This window comes from Uloborus diversus, chromosome 9 (assembly GCF_026930045.1).
Source record: "Uloborus diversus isolate 005 chromosome 9, Udiv.v.3.1, whole genome shotgun sequence".
NCBI lineage: Eukaryota > Metazoa > Arthropoda > Arachnida > Araneae > Uloboridae > Uloborus > Uloborus diversus.
Window position 1 is genome coordinate 74,971,217 of NC_072739.1, and position 22,059 is coordinate 74,993,275.

The 22,059-nt window shown below is 31.6% G+C and overlaps 1 protein-coding gene across 1 annotated transcript in view; it reads right to left on the reverse strand.

Moving 5' to 3' along the window:
* Positions 1-2,612: 2,612 nt before the first annotated feature.
* Positions 2,613-22,059, reverse strand: part of LOC129229466 (diacylglycerol O-acyltransferase 1-like) — a 56,870-nt gene continuing 37,423 nt past the window's right edge. Inside the window, exons 11-15 of the mRNA XM_054863779.1 lie at positions 19,250-19,294; positions 18,582-18,694; positions 16,919-17,072; positions 8,255-8,317; positions 2,613-6,733 (exon numbers count right to left, since the gene is read on the reverse strand). Of these exons, the coding sequence (XP_054719754.1) occupies positions 6,578-6,733; positions 8,255-8,317; positions 16,919-17,072; positions 18,582-18,694; positions 19,250-19,294 (531 nt within the window). The 3' untranslated portion in view covers positions 2,613-6,577. The remainder of the gene's footprint in view (positions 6,734-8,254; positions 8,318-16,918; positions 17,073-18,581; positions 18,695-19,249; positions 19,295-22,059) is intronic.

Below are 22,059 nucleotides of genomic sequence, written 5' to 3' on the forward strand. Positions count from 1 at the left end.
CCCCCCCCCCCCCATGGAAGGCCATGCTCCTTTGAAGGCCAACTACAGTAGAGAACCAATTATCCGGGAAGTTCGGGACCACTGCCATCCCGGATATCTGAATTTCCCGATTTTCTGGATTGCTAAAAAGCGCTATTGGCCGATTGTTTATTAAACTTAAATGACTTTAATAAATAGTAATACACATTAAAATAAGAAGAAAACAGTTCAGAAATGCTTTTAAATATCGAAATATTAAAAACTACTAGTGAGAGAATAATTTAAACACCAAAAAACTGAAGCTATGAATAAGACCTAAGGCCCTCACACTCAGTTTGAAAAAGAAAAAAAAACTTTGGTGTTTTAAAACAAAAGAAAAAAAAGGGAAGGGCAAGAAACAAGTTTTTGAACGTAAATGTACGATTTTTCTACTATAGTGTGTAAATGAATTTGATTTAAAAAAAATGCATTCATAAAAGCATTTTTTTTTTTTTCTGGGAAAGTTGAAAAAATATTTTGTGTTTATAATATTTTTTATAAGGGTTATTCAGCTTTTTAACTCTGACTAAATAGATATTTCTTTTTAAATTATTTTATTACAGATATATCTTTAAATTTCTTAAATGGAAAGGTTATTTCTGTAAATATGGTAAAAAGAATAAGTTGATAATAACTTAATACAAATGCTGCACCTTCAAAATTCAATATTCCAAGACACACTGTTAGAAACCATTTATTATTTATATATAGTGATATTTTATGTCATAGATGGTAATTGTTAGTTTGACCTTCTTAGGAACATTTTGGCCTTACAAAGAACAGACCCATAAGAAGGCCATTATGGGTCAATTTTTTTTATAATACTTTTATTCTAAAACGCATTGGCAACTTGTTTATTATCGATATTATGCTCATTACTGTAATTTTTAAATAATTTCCATTAATATATCCTTAGATGGTAATCAAGAAATATTCGTTGAGTTTTTTGAAGATTATAATTATTTAAGCATTTAATGTTTCGGTTAAATGAAAGAGCTGTTTATGTAGTTTTACTACATGTGGATAGTTTGATTATTACAACTAGTTTTAAGTTGAAAGACTGATTTATAATATTGGCCTTGTAAGGAGCTCTGTTTCTTGAAAGGCCATTTAGGAGAACTTAACAAAAGTTAATAAGTAGTGAGTATATCTAGAATTAAAAAAAGTAATTTATATGGTACACAAAGAAACAAAGTGTTAATTAATAATTTGTTTCTTTCATTTGTGCAGTAATTGAACTCATAAAAATTGTTTATTCATTACAGAGGCCTTCCATGGTTCACTCACCTTAGTTGAGTTACTGCCCTGGTGGCTAAAAGTTTAAAAACCAATCTGTCGGTGTTCCTCTGCATGGGGTGACCATGTTTAGACCCAATGACGACAATAACTTATTTTCAATTAATTTTGCAGTTACGTCAATGTATCAACAGAATAGGGATAGTTTCAAAAGTTTGATGAATTAACAGCAGTAACTTCATTCCATGCAGTTCCGAAAAGCGAACTATTAAAAAATGCTGTTTGTTGTTAAAACCACTGGTTGCTGCTGTTTCACCCCCCCCCCCCCCCCACCCCTTCTTCCAAAGAAGAAAAAAATATGCAGAACCATAAAAGTTTTCACTATTTTTTAAAAACAATTTAACCAATTAAAATGTTTTTACTATCATATGCCAAATGCAATACTTTTTAACAATATTATTTTTGTAAATGAAATTGTACTTAAAGATCTTCACTGCTCGGTCTACCCCAGTAGCAACAGACTTGTTGATTCAGATTATTTTTCATGAAAATTTTCAGTTGTCTTTAATTCTCTCTCAAATAAAATGAATGGTGGATAAGTTTCTTTGAACAAAAATTGATTCAAAAATACGAAAGAATGCAAAGTCGAGTTGAGATTAGAGGGAGCATATAGTAAACAAACCACACTTTTAGTGAAATTCAAAACAGGCAAATTACAACTAAGGAATATAAGACTGCTCGCTCCAAGACTTCTAGGTGTTTCTAAACAGTGGTGTAGGGGTATCATTGTTTGAAGATGGCACTGAAATTTTATTGGCACAGTTTTGTTTTTGCGTTTAGCATTCTCGACAATTAGGGCGTTTCGATAAGTCTAATACATTTTGTACCTTGAGGCAAATAGAAACAGTGAAAGATTACTTTAAAGCAATTTAATTATATGTAAAACCCACCATTACATGGAAGGAATCTACATATTTTGCTTGATTCAGTACTAACTTAAAAATTAGTTTAAAATCTACTACAACAAATTAATGTATAGAAATTGTCTGGGTGAGTATGGCTCTTCGAGGATTTTAAATTAAAAATATATTTCCCAAAGAAGTGTATATTATTAAATATTTCCATACTTGGGGGAAATATGAAAAAACAGCCTAAGAATTTAACTAACTTACAAACCTACATATGTAATCATATGATAGACCAGTTTGTACAGCTCAAAAGATTCCTTTTGTGTGCCAAAATAAACAAAGTGTTGCATTTTAAAAAACAATTGGTATTACCTTTTTTTAAAAGTGGAATCAGGACTAAATTTTATTGTTCAATCAAAATGCTTCACTTAAAGTTGCTGCATTGAAAAATAACAAAAATGTATTCAAATGATTTTAATTATCTTTGTAACAATGTCTTATATAAAATATAAAATCTGCTTATAAACTTACACATTAAGATATCTTTTTCAATTTGGCAACAAATTTTTATAGCTTGTGTCACTTAAATACATATCAATCATTTGAAACATGTCAAATGGAAAATCGAAATATAATATACAAGGGCAATATAAAATAAAACATTAATTCAGCTATTAATTGAGCTAAAATATTCAATACAAAATATTTTATTTAAAAAAAAGGACAAAAAACTGGAAGAGCACATTTAAAATAACAATGGGGGAGGGGGCACGTCTAAGACAATTTTACAAAATAATAATACACATACTTTGAATAAAATACCAAGATTTCAATCATTGAGTTTCAAAATCACAGAAGCATACGTAACTTCAAATTCAGTGTTAAGAATAACAGTAAGTGGAAGAAAAGAATTTTCAATGTGGTAGATCATTAGAAAGGAAGGGGAAAGATTAATGTACCTGAACTTGGTTCATGATAAACATAATGCCATTGACCTGAATGAAGTATTTCTTTTTAATTTCAAAGTTATAAAGAATGAGGAGCTATGAACAATTATTTAAAAATATCTTTTTGAGGAACAAGATTTTTAATGAAGTGCTATACTTTATAGGGAATTTCATGTTCTTGCACATTTTAAAATGTGTCAAAAAATTTCGTAAAAAATATATATATAAATATTTTATAACATCTATAAAACAACGGAATTAAATAAAAATAATAAACTGTTTTCTTTTATTACTTTCTAGGGGGGAAAAAAGCAACCATATCTCCAGAAGTTCCAAGTTAGAAAAACAATCTACACTTGTTTAGAGTACCATTGAAATTAAACTGTTAAGGCATTGAAAATAGCAATGCAAAAAATTATTAAAGTACTGAACTTTGTTTAATGCATTTACTTAGTAATAAAAAAAGTAAACAACTGAATAAACAAAACCACATTTTGACCGATCAATCTAAACCATAAGTTTAAGACTGACTAAAGTTTTAGTTCATAATTTTGATTATTGGCATGTATCATATATCTGTGATATTTAAGATTTTGAATACAGCACAGATTTGATTTTTAACCCCTTGAGGACCAGCGCTCGGAAAACGAAGCGCAGCTACGGGACCGAACGTTCTGAAATGGAACGCCGCCATCGGCCCGAGCATTTATAGCAGTTAAGCTTAATTGAACAAAAATGTTCATATAAAATCAGCATCTCAAAATAATGGCTTGAAATTTTAATTTTGCTTAAACAATGTACTACTGATTACTAATTATTAATATAAAGACTATTACATTATTAGAAGGAAGTGAAATAAGTAGAATACTAAAACTTTAACCATGTGCACAAAATTAAATGTAATGTGCACAAAAACAAAGTTAGAGCTTGACATCGTGAGCGTGGAATCAAAGAAAAAGAAATGTAGCAAAAAAATATGTTCCTTATGTAATTTTGATTAAAACAACTTAGGTCAACGAATTTAAACTAGTTATATTTCCCACGCGACAAGTCTCAAAACTGCTTCATAATTCACTCAAAAACATTCCCTTTCACTCACTTTGCTAACATTTTTATTGCAGTTTTCCATTCTCCAAATGAAAAAGAATAAATACAGAAGAACAACATCAGAAAGGCTTGGCACGGTTCTGTCAAGCAGATCTCCATACGGGTCAATTTAATGAAATCAAATCAAAAGTATCACTTTCAGCAAAGTGGTTTTTACAGTAAAACTGCAAAACCATTCTGCATGCAATACATTATAATCTTTAGCACTTTTCATTTTCTTTCAGGTTAAAATGTTTTTTTTTTCTTTTTAAAACTGTGACCCAGCCACAATAATTAACCCCCTGAACTGAAAAGTAGAGTCCAGCTCATCACGAATTTTCTTGAGCACAGGCGCATCATTTCAAAATTTCCAGAGGGAGAGGGGAGTTCATCTTTAATACATTTTATATTAAAAAACAATAATATACACACACAAATATGTATTTACATTATGTTTCTAAAATCTTAGAGGACAATTGACCCACTGATCTTCCTGATGACGGACCTGCTTGAGTGTAGCGGCAATGATGCATTTGCAGAAATTACTTCGAGTTGATGCTATTTTGTGAGAAAAGTATATCATCACCTTAGAGCAACAGTAGGATATCTTAGTGTTATTCCTGGGATTAGATGTCTTACTGTTGCTCTGAGGCAACGATATGCAAGTTTATTGCTTTGATATGATGCTGCACAAGCATTTAATAGCTATTAGAATATAATTTGTATAAATCTGGGCAGCCAGTATCACACAGAGTAAATGCATGTTGGGATTTCATAGCGGTTATTTTAATAATGCTATCTACCTATAGACGTTAATATGTTTCTTCCGAAGAGAATATATTAAGAATACTACCCAATATAGCGAAACGAATTGCAAATTTGTATGCAAAAATGATGATGGCCACGTTGAACTGAGTGGATATGAACAATCTTATAAAAGATTCGATATTATTTTTTCTGTGAGTGAAAGTAATAAGAGAAGAGTTGGCTGCAATAGACATAAAGAAAATATTTTAACAGCAAATTATTTGAGCAACAAAAACAAAGTTTCTATTTCCATATCTCCCTAAAAACCAAGTAAATTAAATTGTCTGCCTGAACAGTGCTGATTGGAAATAAATTGCAGTTCAAGGGGTTAATGCTTTGCACAGGATATTTATTTATACTCATTGAAGTTAATTTCTAAAGTATGGAGCTAAAAAATGAAAAATATTCCACCCAAATTCATAGTGTCAACTTAAGAAAAAGATCGGAAAAGCAAAAGGAAATGCTTTGACTTGTCATTGTAGTTACGTAGTCTACTGAAATTTCATCAAAATCCTTTATTTAAAAAAGATAGACATTTACACACACACACAAATGAAAAGAAAAACTAGCTCATGCAATTTAAGAAAACTCATTTAAACCAAAAATTATACACAAGATTCACTTTTTGTACACAACATTTTGCAAATAATAGAATTTTATAACTGCATTTTTTATGTTCATTAATGATTTTTTCTCTTAAAAGGAATTGCAATTCGAGATCATCTTCTTATCCAACAGCAAAACTTTAAAATTTATTGAAAAGTTGTTGGTTTCAATTATTCTTTCATTGTACTTAAAATCGTAAATTCTTTAAAAACTTGCATTCACATCACAAGATTAATTTATTTATTAAAAACTCCTAACTGTTTGAAACTAGCATCAAAGTTGATCAACAGCTATATTTCATTTTCCCGACATCATTTATACAACAAAACTTTAAAATACATATTCCTATATTTAAATACATTAGACACTAATTAAAACTCTTAACAATTCATAAAGTTCTCTATACAATATTACTATCATAATTATTTTTAAAGGTTAAAAAAGTTTAAATCTAAAATCAAATCAGTGCAAATATCAACATATAAACAAGTTAAAGCTCAGAGAACCTTAGCTCAATTCAGAATTAGTCATATCATGCACAATTCTCAAAAAAAGTTATATTTAATTTGTCAAGACCCTACTCATTCATACCTATCAAAGTTTTACTAAATATTCAATGCATGATTTGATTCACAACATATGGAGGTAGCTAAAAATATTTTTGGCTCCAGAGTTTTAAAAAATGATATGTAATTTTGTACTTGAACTATCAAGACAGGAACAGTATATGATTCCGTCACATCAACACTTGCATTCATGTAAACAATCATCGATATAGTAAATCAAAAAGTTTTCTTACAAGGAATGTGAATCACATATTTTGTGCAAAAGTAGTGTATAAAAAAGATATATTTATATATCCTGTCACACAACAGCTTATAAAATACAAATGTGCATATCTTACAAATTCTATATAACATTTCAATTTAACAGGTGCATTACAATCACAATGAGGCCTCATTGGTTTGGTCACTGTGCAGCTTCTACACTTTTGAAATGTATCACATAGTAGTCATGGTAGTACATAAGAATGCAAAGTGGTTGACCGATAATGAGCGAAATCCAGACAGCCATGTTACCATACTGATTATGCAGATATTTCTCAACAAATGATGAAAATGGTATCTGAAAGAAAGACAGTAATATGCTAAAGAAAACTTTTAAAATCATAATTGGCTCATTTCAATAGAGGTTTAGAAGTCTGCAGAAAAAAAAAAAAAGTAGTAATAAACACATTGATATTTATATAAACTAATGCACAATACTTTTAAATTTCAAATTATATCTTAGTTATTTGTCGTGCAATTCACCTACACTCATGTTGCTGTTATCCTTTGTGAGCTACGCTGGCAATTTGAGGTTGCAATGCAGGGACAGACTGGGACGCCAAAAAGGGCGGTGAAAAAGGAACCCAAGGTCGCACAGTTTCTAAAAAGCAAAAAAAAAAAAAAAAAAAGAGGGGGGGGGGAGGTATATATTTTTTAAAATAAAGCTTTATTTAAATTTAAAAAAAAACTTTTTTTTAAAATTTAAATAAAGCTTTATTCCGATGGATGGTTTCCGCCTGGACCATATGGTGTTAATGTCCCACATGGAGAACTATGGGGGCCCCTTTCTGCCACAGAAGAACAAGCACCTGTAACTTGGTACTTGTATTGTTTGAAATGATTACACCAAAATCTCATTTTAAAATGTTTTTTTGAGTGGAGAAAAAAAGGAGTCATCTATTATAATTTACTAGCTGCGTCGCCCGGCTTTGCACGGTCTACCTCGAAAAATAAAACTTATGTCAAGTGATGCGTGTTCAACAATAAAGATTGAACAAAAAAAAAATCTAAAATTTTGCGGCAGATTTTGGAAAAATAACCGAAAAGTAAACATTTTAAATCCCCTGATTACAGGAGAAGCCTTCAAAACAAAAGCCAGAATTTTATTTGCTCATATTCGAGACAAAAACTGGCAACAGATCTTTCGTCTCAATAATTTTCTTCACCCTAAAAATTTTAATAAAAGCATTGTTGCAGAAAGTTGAGATGAAGCACTGAATAATAATTTGAATGGAGGAAAGCCTATGAAAAATAGGGATTTTATGTCGAAACTAAGTATCATAATTAATAGTTTTTGATTGATATATCTGCTATAATAGCTAAAATTTTGCTTTAATAGTATTCAGGTGTAAGGATAATAGTGTGTAAGTTTTATTCAGAGAATATGATATTCTCTCCTTCAGTATTTTAAAAATCAAATATACGTTAGAAGGTTTTCACGGCCCGGTTCATTGAGGTTTTACCGAGTGACAAACTTCCATTCCAGATGAGAACAAATGCATTAGCTACTTAATAATACATCTCATAATGCCATTGTGCTATTTGGATACGTCAGAAGGTCTATGTAACTGTTGGATCTCTTTTCGTTTTGGCTTTGATGTATATTTGATTACTTCTCTCAACTGTATTCTTTTCTAATTTCTGTAACAGCGAGAGCTATTGCTGCATGATTTAAATTCACTTTCTAAGACAATTTTTGGATAAAAAATGCCAACCGCACTCTCAGCAACAAACTCACAAACAGTTCCAGATGAGAACAGCAGCATAAGAATTTGAGGAGAAAATAGCAATAGATAACTAAATATACTGATATACTTACTTGGCTAAGCATTCCTAAAAAGGCCCAGACTCTGAACATTTTTAATGGCACACTTACGAGGTACTAAAAAAAAGTAACAAAATATTCAAAAATTAATTTCATCAACATAGCTTTTATTTTTCATTGAAAAAAAAAAGTCTCAAGGACTGAAATCTATTCAAAATATTTAAAGAAAAAATCTCCATCGGAATTGACTTTTGGAACAAAAGTTGAATGAAGCAGGGGGGGGCATCCGCTTCCACTTCTATGATTAATTAATTATTTTTATTTTCAATTTAGAAATCAAAACTAGTTGTTATTTAAAAAAAAACAGAAATATCAAAATTTTCAGAACATAATTATTTATTTTACTTAGTACATATACAGTGGCTCCCAAACGTGTTCGTACACCTTGAAATTTTGTAGTAAAACCAGAATAACGTGAAACTGAATTCAAATATACTAGTAGACCCGTGCGGAACTCCGCACTGTACTTCAAATCGTTTCATAAGGCATTTCGCTCTTTAAAAAATTTCAAAGAAAGAATATTATGAAGAAAAACCGAAAAAAGTAAACGGAAAAAAGCAAGCGCACAAGAGAAGGCATGTAATTTGAAGACATCAGTAACAAAACCTCGTTAAATACAATGTTGTGATAATTTAATCATCGCTCCCCTTTTGGTTGTACATATTTTCAATGCAAATATAAATATCATTAAAAGTGTGGCTGAGTGACACGTGAAAAATCAGTAATTTTTCATGTGAAAAAACAGGTTGTGGCAAATACAGTCCTGTCCATGTAAGCATCTGACGGAAAAAAAAGAAACATTAAAGAGATATTTAACGGCACGGATTCGAATTGGCGCTATTCTGATTAACAGTACGACGCTCCAACAAACCTAGCAACTGTGCCTTCCTTTTCGAATGCTATTCATTGAAGGAATGCGTAATAAAACACAGTAAAAAAGTTTTTCGCCGAAAAAAATATAAGATCATGCGTCTATGTTTTGTCATTAGCCACCATGATACGATTTAAAATTATTCGTAAAACATGGAATTTAATTAAAGAATGAGGAAGATTTCACGTAGCGATTGAAACAAACATTCTAGAGAAGTAATAAATTCGGTTGAAAAAATAAGTTTTTATTTTTGAATATTCAACAATTTCCCATAGCAGGCTTCTTTAACCTGTACGGCTTAAAAGAACGCACTTGTTTTTCTTTTAATCGAACACTTAAAATTCAAAACCAGTTGAACCAAGTCCGTTTTTTAAGTGTAATTTTTCGAACGTAGACAAAATGTTTTTTTTTCTTTTTCAGCCGAAAGCCACAGGCGGATTTACGGGGGTGCCAGGGGGTGCGCCGCACCCCCAACAATTTTGGTTGGATTTTCAAAGAAAATTTAAATGAAATATATTTTATCAGGAGAAAATATATGTTTCTCCTCGAAAATTTTGTAAAACAACTTATATTTTTCTACAGCTAAATGCAAGTTAATTTACTTGAAAACAAACCCAAACATACAATAATAGGCAGCTTATTGTGTAACCCGGTCACCACGCATCGCCAGTGCGAGAGAAATTGTGCTACACGAATTAAAAAGAAGTATTTCTCCATTTAAAAAAGAAAGATGATCAATAATTACATAAATCAGATAAAAACATTCCTTTAATATTTTTCAGCGCTGTATTATATGATAACTTTATACTCTGTAATTGGGTATGTATTGGTTACAATTTTCTTTTTCTTTGAAACAACCGTGGCTAATAAAATCAGAAAATATGGCTATTGTGATATACTTCCTCAAAAACAATATAAAGTCCTTGCACATCATTCCAGTAAACAGTACAATAACATCACTCTGAAATCAACTTAAAACCAACATTTCCACTGTAAAATTTCAAAATTTTCTGAAGGAGGCGGGGCAGTGCTATCACTGAGTTCCGCTACTAAAATTAGTTGCTTTTGTTGCCTTTAATCTGAGTAATAGTCTCCAAAATAGTTACCAGATACAGAAAATAATTTCTAAAATAGTCTCCTAAAAAAAAGCATTTATATCATTTTAATGCCAAGAAGTGGGACAAACCTACGTGGGGTAAATTTTCTCCAAACAACCTTTAAAAAGGAAAACTTTAAAAAATATTTTCCAAATTTTAGCTCAACCCGAATAAACACTAGAGAGAAATCAGCACTGATAGATTCTAGTATATTTTTCTTACTGTCTGACTGTTGATTAAAGTCAACAGTAAAATACTGACCTTACAAAAAGAGCCGTCACATTCATATTTCCGATCTAGAGAAAATTAACTCTCGTTTAAAAAAAAAAAATGTATAGTACGAATAAAAGAAATTAAAAACCAAAAAAAAAAAAAAAAAACCAGTAAAAAAAAAGAAATAGTTGAGAAACAGAAATCGCGATTGCACAAACTAATAATTTACAAAAATCGTACTCACAAAAACGATACCATTACGAAATTTGCGATCGTTTACGATCGAGACGAAACTTTACGAAACTTTTTTTATACAAAAATATAAACTTCATTTTTTTTTCTGGTCGTGAATGTTTTATTACATTTCATTTTCCTACTTTTTAAAAGAATTGTTTTCAAAAATTAAACGCGGTAAAACTTTTCCTTTTTTTTTCGTGGTAAGTAGGGAGTAAACTTAAAAGCGATTTTTTAATTTTTTTACAATTTTTTTCTTCTAGGAGGAAGAAAAAAAAATCTTTTTTATGAATTTTAGTTACACTTACTAAAATAGTCACTGTATTTTACAAATGATTGCAAAATACTCGCTTTTGTCATCAAAATAGTCGCCTTTGCCCTCAAAATAGCAGCTTTAGTCGACATTTGCAGTGTTGTATCCCCCTCCCCGTCCACTGCATTGCAATGGCGTAGCTACAGTTTCTGTCGCCCGGGGCGGTTCCTCTATTTGCCACCTTTTCATTAAGACGTATCTAATACATTAGAGCATTGAAAACTATCGCTCAAAATAGAAAACTTCATTTAAGGTAGCAAAGGGTAATTTAATCCGTATTCTTCCTACAAAAATGAAGGGGGCGGGGTCAGGCGCCTATCTCGGAGAAATATTCTGAATTTATATCACAAATTGCAGTTAAAGTAACTTTTGGGGGAATGGGGTTCTCTACCGAATCTTTATCAAAACTGAAGTCAGATTAAACCCTTGGGGACGATAGAGAGTCAGCTTTTATTCCATAACAAAGTTCCAATAATTTGTTTTCCCTGCATTAATTCAGCACTGGCAAAGAAACAACTTTTACAGAAATATATTTGATACTTATATACAGAAACAGATGTTATATTTCCAGAAATATATTTAATATTACATATTTGAATATTTTCCGAAATTTGAGTTTTAAAAATACAATTTAAGTATTGAATTACAATTTAAGGACTTACAATTTAAAGACATAAAGAATGAGGAAGATTCAAGGGCTCACGACGGATATATTACATCTTTGAACACTGAAATGATCGTTCAGTCATACCTTACATTTCAAAGGGGGTTTTTTTTTTTCTCCTTTGCCTCCAGTATTGGATTTAAAGTATGATTCCCTTATTTGATTTTTTTTCACACCAAAAGTGCTGAATCGCCACACCAGGCGGACCACCCTCTCCTCCCCTCCCTAGCTACGCCACTACTTTTTTGTTGCACCCCCAGAATTCATAGCCTAAATCCGCCTATGCCGAAAGCAAAGGAGTAGAAAATGATTTCTTACCAATGAAGTTGATAATAATTTTAATGTTTTATATCATATTCGAATAAATAATTAAAGATTTACTGGTTGAAACTCGTAGTTTTAATTTGGCGTAGTATTTTTTCATTTGTACAAAATTTCGAACACTGCTATTAGAAAAATCTACATTTCAGCATACAATGAAAATATTTTTCTGTACGAAAAGGATTCCCTTGTGGCATATCTAATACTTTTTTTATGCTTACATTATGCTCAGTGGTCTGGACGGAGTCAAAGCTTAAAAAAAGGGAAGAACACCCTTCGATTAGCAGTCAACTTATCTGAATGATAAATGTAGCCTGCATAAAGGAGTCGAAACACCAAATAGCATTCCCACTGCATTTATTTTATTACGTGTGTTATCTGTTGTATGTTATGAGTACATGTAATGCGTAATATTACTGTAAATTTGCTATTATGTCGGACAGCCCGAACTGGCCCGAAGTTCAGACAGTTTATAGCCGAACGCTCTACCGAAAAAAAAAATTCTTGCCGAGAAGTGTTTTTATTTTTAAAAGTTCTTACAACTTGTTATCGCAGGCTGTTTGACCGTTATGACTTAGATGGCAGCACGTGTTCATCATTTAACAGCACGGTTAAAATATAAAAAAATTTGAACTAAGTTCTTTTTTAAGCGTAGCTTTTCAAATGTAGTAAAAATGTGTTACGCTATTTGTTTTTTTGCAAAAAGAAGAAAAATATATATATTACCCTTTAAATTGAGGTAGTATTTTTTTATTTGTACAAAGAGCCAAAAACTCAATAGAAGAATCTATATTTCAACATACGATTTATTATATTTTACTGAACAAAAAACAATTCCAATGTAGTCTGAAATCTTAAACCTGATACCTATATTTTCGCTTACATTATGCTTTAATTTTCTTCCCGGAGCCAAAGCTTAAAAAAAAAAAAAAAACCCTTACAGTTGAGTATTAATTTAGCTCCGTGTTGCATCATGTTTTCATAACAGCTACGAGCGTTTGTACCTCATGTATTCCCTCATATTTGTTATTCATTGTTCATGTAATGCGCGATATTTTTCTAATTTTTTTGATGCAGATTGTCCGGACGTGGGCCCGAACACGCATTCTCCTGGTTACCAGTCGAACGCTCTGCCGATCAAGCTATTCAGCTCTGTCAGTAACACTGCAAGTTAAAGTTAAAAATTTAACCGAAAACCTCACTCTGGTTCTTTGAAACAGGTTTTTTTGCCCAAGAAAACAATTTTTAGACCGTGGGTCTATTTTTCGTCACTAGCCTGCATGATAAGCTTTAAAATAAGGTGTAAATCAAAGAAATCGATCAAGAAATGAGGAAAATCTCGCGTAGAAACCAAAAACAGGCTACAGAAATAATATATAAGGATAATCCATTTTTTTTTCACATCATTCCTATGTCATTCTAAATACAAGGCATTGGTTTTTTCAAAATATTGACGGATCTTCTTTTGGAAATGGGTCAGAAAAGGAAGAGACAGAGAAATAACACGCCATAAAAGTCATCGTAAACTCAAATAAATTCATGATTAAAATTATCATATGCCATTTTATTAATATTTTTGCATTGTGTTGACCCTTATAAGTCATTTGGCTTTAATTTTTTGTTTATTTATTCCTTAATATTGTGCTTACTACTGTAAAATGGCTGGTTATTCGTAAAAAACAACAAACGCCATTTGAAATTGGATTCCCCCCCCCTCCCCACACATAATAGCAGTAAATTGGTTTGAAATGTCTCTAAATTAGTTATTTTATACCATTTTATAGTGAAGTGCTTGATAAGATGCTTTAAAGACGAGAATTGGATCAAGAACAAGGCAAGAAAAGGTCAACCCCCAAAGTTTGCAAAGCGTGATAGGTGATTTAGTTAAAAATTTCTGAAAAATACACATTTGAGTGCTGTAAAAGTTTCTACAGAATTTAATAAAAAATTTTCTTGGTCATGCGAAAAACAGTAAGCTTGCGCTTTCCGTCGTAAAATCAATGATAAATAAGCTCAAAACGTTTTGGAACAACGTCTTACTTTAGATGAAAATAAATTCGACATTTTGGGTTAAATTGTTGTATAATTGTAAATGGAAGAACAAAATGAGGAATTTTATCTTAAAAACTTAGTTGGCTCAGTTAATCAGGTCGGTGAAGGTGTTCTTGTGTGATGGTGCATATTAGCATCAGGACTTGGTAGTTTGGAATTTTTTGATGAAATAATGAATCATGATGTTCATTTAAATATTTTAAAAACCAATTTTATACTCTTACTCAAAAATTTGGTTATGGGAAACAACTTTGTTTTTTATCAAGATAACAATAAGAAGCACACTGTTTTCAACGTTTGCATCTGGGGCCTCAAAAATTGTCCTTAAGCTTAGAAATATCTCCTCAATCGTCAGATTTAAACTTAATGTAACATATTTAGAGAAATCTGGAAGCTAGATTACAAAAATACAGCATTGAAACGAAAAGCGAACTAGAAACAGTAAGACTTGAAGTGCAGTTGAACACTTACTCAGAAATTGCACAAAAAAGAAAGAAAAAAAATTTGAAATCTAGTCCCAGACGTTTAACAGCTGTTGTTGATACTGCATGATATTCTACTAAATAATAACAGTTAGATTATTTACTAATATATAGATCGTTTTTCACAGAGTACAAAGACTTTTGTGAAATAAAGTTTCTGGCACTTTTTGAATATTGATTTCTTAAAAATCAAATTCTATTATGTTATTAAAATTTTTCATGTAGTTTTGTTGAAAATAGATCATAGATCTTATAATTAAACCTATTCCAAAATAATAATTTTAACCAGTAAATAGGGGCGTATTTCATTAAAGTCATAAGTGTACAAACAGTTTTGGAAGCCACTGTATGTTTATGAAACATTACTTAGCACAAGCAATAACTTTTAGTTTATGTATTTATTATTTAGATAATTACTAAATAAAAATTATTTTACTAAAACAACCCGAGTAGCATCAACTCATCGGCCATTCATTGAAATCCGATAAAACTTTGATCGGATTCCAATGAGTTTTCATCGGAAATTGCTCCAATATGTCTCATCGGCAATAGTAAAATCCGATCATCGAAATCCGATGAATTTTGCTCCCTATACCGATGAGATTTGGAACGAGCAGTGCTGTTCTGAGGCGATGAATTTTGGATGAAAATACGATGAGAAGTAGTAACAGCCGTGATATAAGGACAAGCAGGAGGAAAACAATTTAACCGTGGGAAGGGGATCCACCATCTTGGATGATCACGTGACCCTTCCGCCATCTTCAAAACTTCCAGAAGGGGTATTTTCGGATAACGTCATTTGGGACAATTATTTAATATCTTTTAATTTTTTTTAATGACTTGTTTATTTAATTTCTAATTTCTTACTTTTGATGAACATGATTCATGACTTTAAACCTAAGTTGCTTTGGCTGGGAATCAAACTCTAGGCCTCTGGAACATGAGTTTCATATGCTAACCACTAGACAAGTAATATTCTTTCCAAGGAGGAAAATAATGTGTTAAATGGAAATTCATTTGTGGTGCCATCTATCGGGGGTCAAGAACATGACAGATTTCTGAACAGAAAATGAGAATTTTATTCAGTGAATATGCTTGTGGCGCCAGCTAGTGAAGAGTCGGAGTCTATTATTTTGCCCGCAAACCGAGTCGCAGTCGGTAATTTTGGGAGTCAAATTGAACGGAGTGGAATTGTTTTGGAGAAATCATTCAAGAGTCGGAGTCACATTTTGTTCCCAATTCCAGTGAGGTAATCGGGGTTGGAATCGTGGAGTTGAAGTTGAATTGATTTTGCAGGAAGTCGGAGTAAACCCTTCCAAAATCCAGGAGTCGGAGTCAAAGTCTCAGTCATTTTTCCTCCGATTCTGAGCCCTGAATGTTGATCTGTATAGCCTTACGTTTAATCAATAGTCGGATATTTGAATAATAAAACTTATCCTATTTTAACAGTTTTTTTATCGGAACAATTTTTATCGGAAAATTTAAACGACATACTTTAATTTTTACGATGAAATGTAGCTTAGCAAATTTTCATCGGAAAATTTGATCGTTACGATCTCTTTTTCCGATGAAATGTAGCTCAGCAAATTTTCATTGGAAAATTTGATCATTACGATTTCGTTTCTCGATGAAATTTCGCTCGGAAAACTTTCATCGGAAAATTTGATCGTTACAATCTGTTTTTCCGATGAAATTTTGACCGGCAAATTCTAATCGGAAAATTCGATCGTTACGATTTCGTTTTTCGATGAAAAAATAGCGAAAACCGGTTCTCGGATTCTGATCGCAACGATATCAGCGTGCGTTAAGCGATGAGTTTAGGAGGAGTCGATGATCGACCGAGCAAAATCCAATGAGTTGATGCTACTTGGGAAGCCATACTTGTTAAATAAAATTATTACCAGCCGTTGTGACACCTCAAAATACTTCGGGGTAAATAATGTAAGTCTAATTCATGTCTAAGTTCTAAGTGTACAAAATTCATCAAAATCTTAAGAAAAACATGAGTTAAGTTGTTAGACTTGCATCAATTTCCACTTATCTGCTTCAATATTCTCAAAACCAACTCTAGCAAAATTTTGTACTTTTTCTTTTCTTCATTTTTTGCTGCCACTAAAATTCCAATGGCTTTTAGTTGCCTTTTTTTTTCTCCCCCCCCCCCCCATAAGCCCCAATCTCTACCACTGGAATCAAGTTATTGTAGTTATACACAGGGGTGGATACAGATTACCATTTTAAAGGGGGGGGTGCTGAATATAAATATATAATTAAAAGTTAACGTTACTTTCATTGATTACAGAAAACTATCTAGCACGCAAGAGTAAAACACTTCAGGTGAGAAATAAAAATGGATAGTACAGAATTGTATAGCATCCTACATACTAAGAAAATATTTACAAGCAAAAACTTACTTCATGGAAGAAAGCAGAAACAAAGAAAACAGCAATGGATGCTTGTGATTTGGTAACTCCACTCTGTAATAAAGGAATGTACAGGTGTCGGACACACCACTTATGCACTGGAATATTCCAATTTTGCCAGAAGTATTGAATGGATTCCGAATTCCTTGATATTATGAATGGAAAAGAAATAAGAATTAAAATTGCATAATAAATTCTATGAAATTATTTTACATTCAATTTATTACACTTGTAAAAGGAGCCAAAAATACAACAGTTCATTTGATACAATGTCAAAGCTGTTCTTTTAATTTGAACTATGTGGATCTGGTTCTCTCACTGACATCAGTCTTTAATATTATTATTTTAGAACATTTTTGTTCTTTCTTTCTTCAAATACATTTCGGCATTTTCCAGTAAATTTACTTAGCTTTGGGCTGGTCATTGCCTGTAATTATTTATTTGAAAAAAATTCACTTTTTTACATTTTTGTCATTTATTTTACTGTACAAACATGCTTATTTGGTTGCCACAGAAAATTAAGCACTTTTATTTAACCTTCAAATTTCAATATTTTATTGATTGCTTATGGGAATCAAAAACACGTCTCTTTAAATAGCTCTAAAAGTCATTTTTATAGATCCTCTGTTGACCTGCCAAAGACAGTATTTATGTTATTTATTTTTCACAATAAACCCCCCATTTTTTTCTTCCTTTCTTTTCCCTTACTGTCTGGTCATGTTAGTCATGGAGTTGGCAAGAGGCCAATTAAAACAAGACCATCTGAATGGGGGGGGGGGGGGGGTTGATGCAATGTGTTTGGTTCATGTCAACATGACTCTGCTTAATTTTATTGCTAATAGACATTTGTAAGTCAAACTAGCATCCCTGCAAACTGAAACTAATAGATGGGTACTTCTCTGCCTGTAAACCAAATGTTTGCCTTTCTATCGCAGACTCTAGCAAGAAGGGATATTGTTGAAAATGAATTTAAGGAGCAAATATCATGCAAGCTTTTAAGATAAGAAAGAAATACTGGGTTAAACAATATGTGCACAAAAGGAAAAAAAATTGAAAATGCTATGCAAAATATACCATTCTAAAAACTGATGTAAATATATACAATAAAATCTCTAATAAGACATGCATCCTACAGTACCGTATACTATTAAGTACTGTGTTACAAAAACCAACAGTATTATTTATGAGTGTTACTGAATTTCTATATGATTGATAATTGGACATTTTAAAGCAGTAAAAGCAATACAGAAATCAAAATTTTAGCTTAGTTAAAAAAAGTCTCAAATCACCATTGTCAGTAGTATTGTTCTCAAATTAATATATCGTCGCCTCAGAGCAACAGTAAGATAACTAAGTCCAGAAACAATACTAAGATGTCCTACTGTTGTGCTGAGGTGACAATATAGTAAGAATAATAATGTGGTAGCATAATATTTTTATTTAAGACTCAACAGCTGAGAGCCAAAGTGGGATTTATGTCAGTTTTATCAAAGTTTAATTTTTGTAATATTAAATTAGAAACTTAATCATAAGTAAATTCACAATTTAGTAACCATTGGATTAGGATTTTAGAAGGAAGCATTTTAAAATAAAATGGATGGATGTTTTAACTAAATTTCGGAATATGTATTAATACTGAAGTAACAAAACATACCACCAATCGTTGTAAAAATTACGATCACCAAATTTTAGAATCTCAGCAACAGCATTGAGACATGAATGGAAATACCAGTAAAAAAATATCAACCAAATAAAATGGTTAGGAACCTGAAAAGAAAATATCAAGTTGCATTAACTTTTGGACACCAATAACTACAATATGATACACTATTTAGCAATTACTGTTTCCAACCATGTGTATGACAGACACAGAATAGCACATATCAAAATGTTAATTGGAAAAATGAGTAAATATAAAACACATGAACTTAGTTTTTTGAAGTATGGTTTTCACAATAGCTGTGTTCACAACACACTCTTCTACCTCGTAAATAACTGCTCCGGCTCCGAAAAAAAAAACGGTTGGAAAATTCCCCGTTTACATGCAAAAAGAGGTTTTCCATTGTACCAGAGAAAGCGGTTTTCACCCAGCATCCTTAGTGGCTATACCCAGCAAGTAGACAAATTTGTTTTGCGTAAAGCATTCTGCGAAAAAACTCCGCTTTTACCCCAGCAGGAAGAGAAAAATTCCACATATATTTCGCAAATAACCCGAATGTGGTGAAATGCAGGTTTTTTCTAGGGTCGAAAGTGCTCATGGAAATGTGTCTAATGTAATATATTAAATAGAAAGATCAGACAAAAAAAAAAGAAAACACTTACTGCAAGTTTGAGAAGCCTCTCTAACATTCGTGAATAATCCATGTCCTACAAAATAATAAGATAAATTATAATACCAGAGAAACCTAAGCTATGAGAGGAAGAAAAAGTGATCAAAATAACAAACAGAAGTAAAATTCAGCAATATCATGGCAAGAAATTCCTTAGTTTTAAGATTTAGTTTCTAGCAATTAAAATTAAAACAATGCAAGGTTTTTTGAGCAATCACGATTGCTTATTGCTCTCACTTGACTGTTTTTGGCGTGCTCTATCATTTTATTTTCCCACCGCCACCTTCCGCACCATCACCGTCGACCGGCTCCTCACGATGCTGCTCCTATAGCGAAAGCAGTCTCCAGGTTGCATCCATGTCCTACACACACGCGCATCCATACACAACTACACACATGCACACTTACACACACACGTACACATAAACACAAGCACATGCATACATACAGACACCCACACATACATACAACTACCCACACATTCATGCCTGCACACAGACACAAACACATATGCCTACACACACATACACATACCCCGCCCCACACACATTCATACACACAACTACCCACACACTTATGCCAGCACACACACAAACACATACACATAACCCGTACACACAAACACACGCCTACATACACACACTTGTGATTGCGAAAAACATAATTTGAATTCAAAATGTCAAAATTCAAATTATTTTTATTTATTTATTTATTTTTTTTTTTTTAAATAAAATCCACAACAAATAGTACTGAAATTCAAAGTTAAACACTTCAAAAATCAACCTGAAATCATGAGTAATTAAGACAAAGGATGGTTTATTTCCCCTCTCCCTATTTATATCTTACAAAATATAAACAATTTTGTAAGATCAACAAATAAACAATTTTTAACTAATAAATCTATTCAACTTTTTTTGTTTCAACAGAGTTATTTTAGTAACAGATTTTTTTTTAAAAATACTAAGCCCTTTTCATAATGCACTCAAAAGGACAAAATAACTTTTCTGGATTAGAAAGGACAATATTTAAGTATTCCTGCAGTTTTCAATTATTCCAAGAAAATGACTCCACAAACAAGGAAAAGTGTATCTCAAGTCAGGCACTTATCTAACTTTCTCTCAAAACTTTGAGTGTTGAAACATGCTTATTTTTCTAGGAAAGTTTGGTTTGAAATGACTTGAGCCGCACTTTTCCTCGTTTGTGGAGTCATTTTTCTTGGAATAATTGAAAACTACAGGAATACTTAAATGTTGTCCTTTCTAACCCACAAAAGTTATTTTGTCCTTTTTAGTGCACTATGAAAAGTGCTTAGTATATATTTTTTTAATTTTGTTATTATATTCTTTTTAGTGTAAATGTATTTCAGAAATAGAATAATGTTACCATCACAAAATTTCACCTCTTTTTTTCATATAAATTCTTTATACTAAAAGGGAAAAAACTATATACGTGTCAAAAACTTTAAGCATTTGGCACTAAAAGTTAATCCTTGTTCCCATCTAGGATTTCTTGTGTGCTAATTTAATTAGAACCATTTAAATATTGAAAGTTTGTGAAACTTATTCATATTTCACAACATACAAGTTACTCGTGATAAAAATCCTAATATGTGTCTTTAATTAGCCTCGTTTTTGATTATTGGTGTAGATCAGGATAAAAACCCTAAAAAACCAATGATAGTGGATAAATTTCATGCTTCCTCCAGAGATGCCTCGATTCAAAATTTTTATTATGATTACTATTAAAGTTGCTGTTGTAAGGCAATAAGGTTAATAACAGTGAATTTTATATTTAAACATTTAATGGGGAAATTACATGAAATTTGCTGCTTAAATCCTAGCCAAAATAATTTTATTTTAGAATTGAAATTTTTAGCGTTAAGTGGGGCCTTAAGATTAAGCAAATCCTTTAGTGAAATCCCAAATTCTCTAAGTTTTCTAGTTGCTGAGAAATAAGCAAAACCAGGCCTCGGATTTTTCCGTGACAATCAGGCCAACTATAATAAAAGTGCTTAAAAACAGCTTTAATTGAGGATCCTATACATTAAAAATCCTCAACAAAATTCCGGTGTTATCATTAGAGAATTTTTATAAGAGTCAGGTACGACTGGTAATGGTGACTCACTCACTTTTCTTTGCATCCCCCCCATCCCCTATTTTACACCTCTGCTCTCTGCTCAATTAAGGAGTTAATTTTCAAAACGGATTATATCCAGTTTTATATTCTTTTTTAGTAAAACATTTTCTTCATTTTGCCCAAATCTAAAAAACTGTTAGAATTTCGAATTTCTCACAATGTTTTGGTAGGATAATAAGTGACTATTGGCTTAAGTCTAGGGATTTTTCTTCAATTTTATCAGACCTAAATTGCCAATTTTATTTTGGATATAATCCTTTCTTTTGTAAAACAGTGGATATCAACCCTTTTGCAAAAAAAAAATTTTTTTTTCAGAAATAAACTTTATTAGATTAAAACAAAATGTTCAACATTTTTTAATATCATTTTTTTTCACTCTACTTTATTCCCTCCTATTTACTTTATTCTTTTTATTGAACATTAAAAAAAAAAAGATCTAATTAAGTATGAACAAAAACACCACCCAAGCCAATTCAAATAACAATGTTGTAGGTATTAATATATCACAATTTTTATCACTAATCAATCACAATTTAATAGTAATATTAATTATTTAATATTAATTTAGTGATCACAATTTGAGGTCGCGCTTGCCTAACTGATAACAGACTTGCAGAAGGCGCAAGGTGCTGCGACCTCTTAATGCGGATTGGTATCAAACTTGAT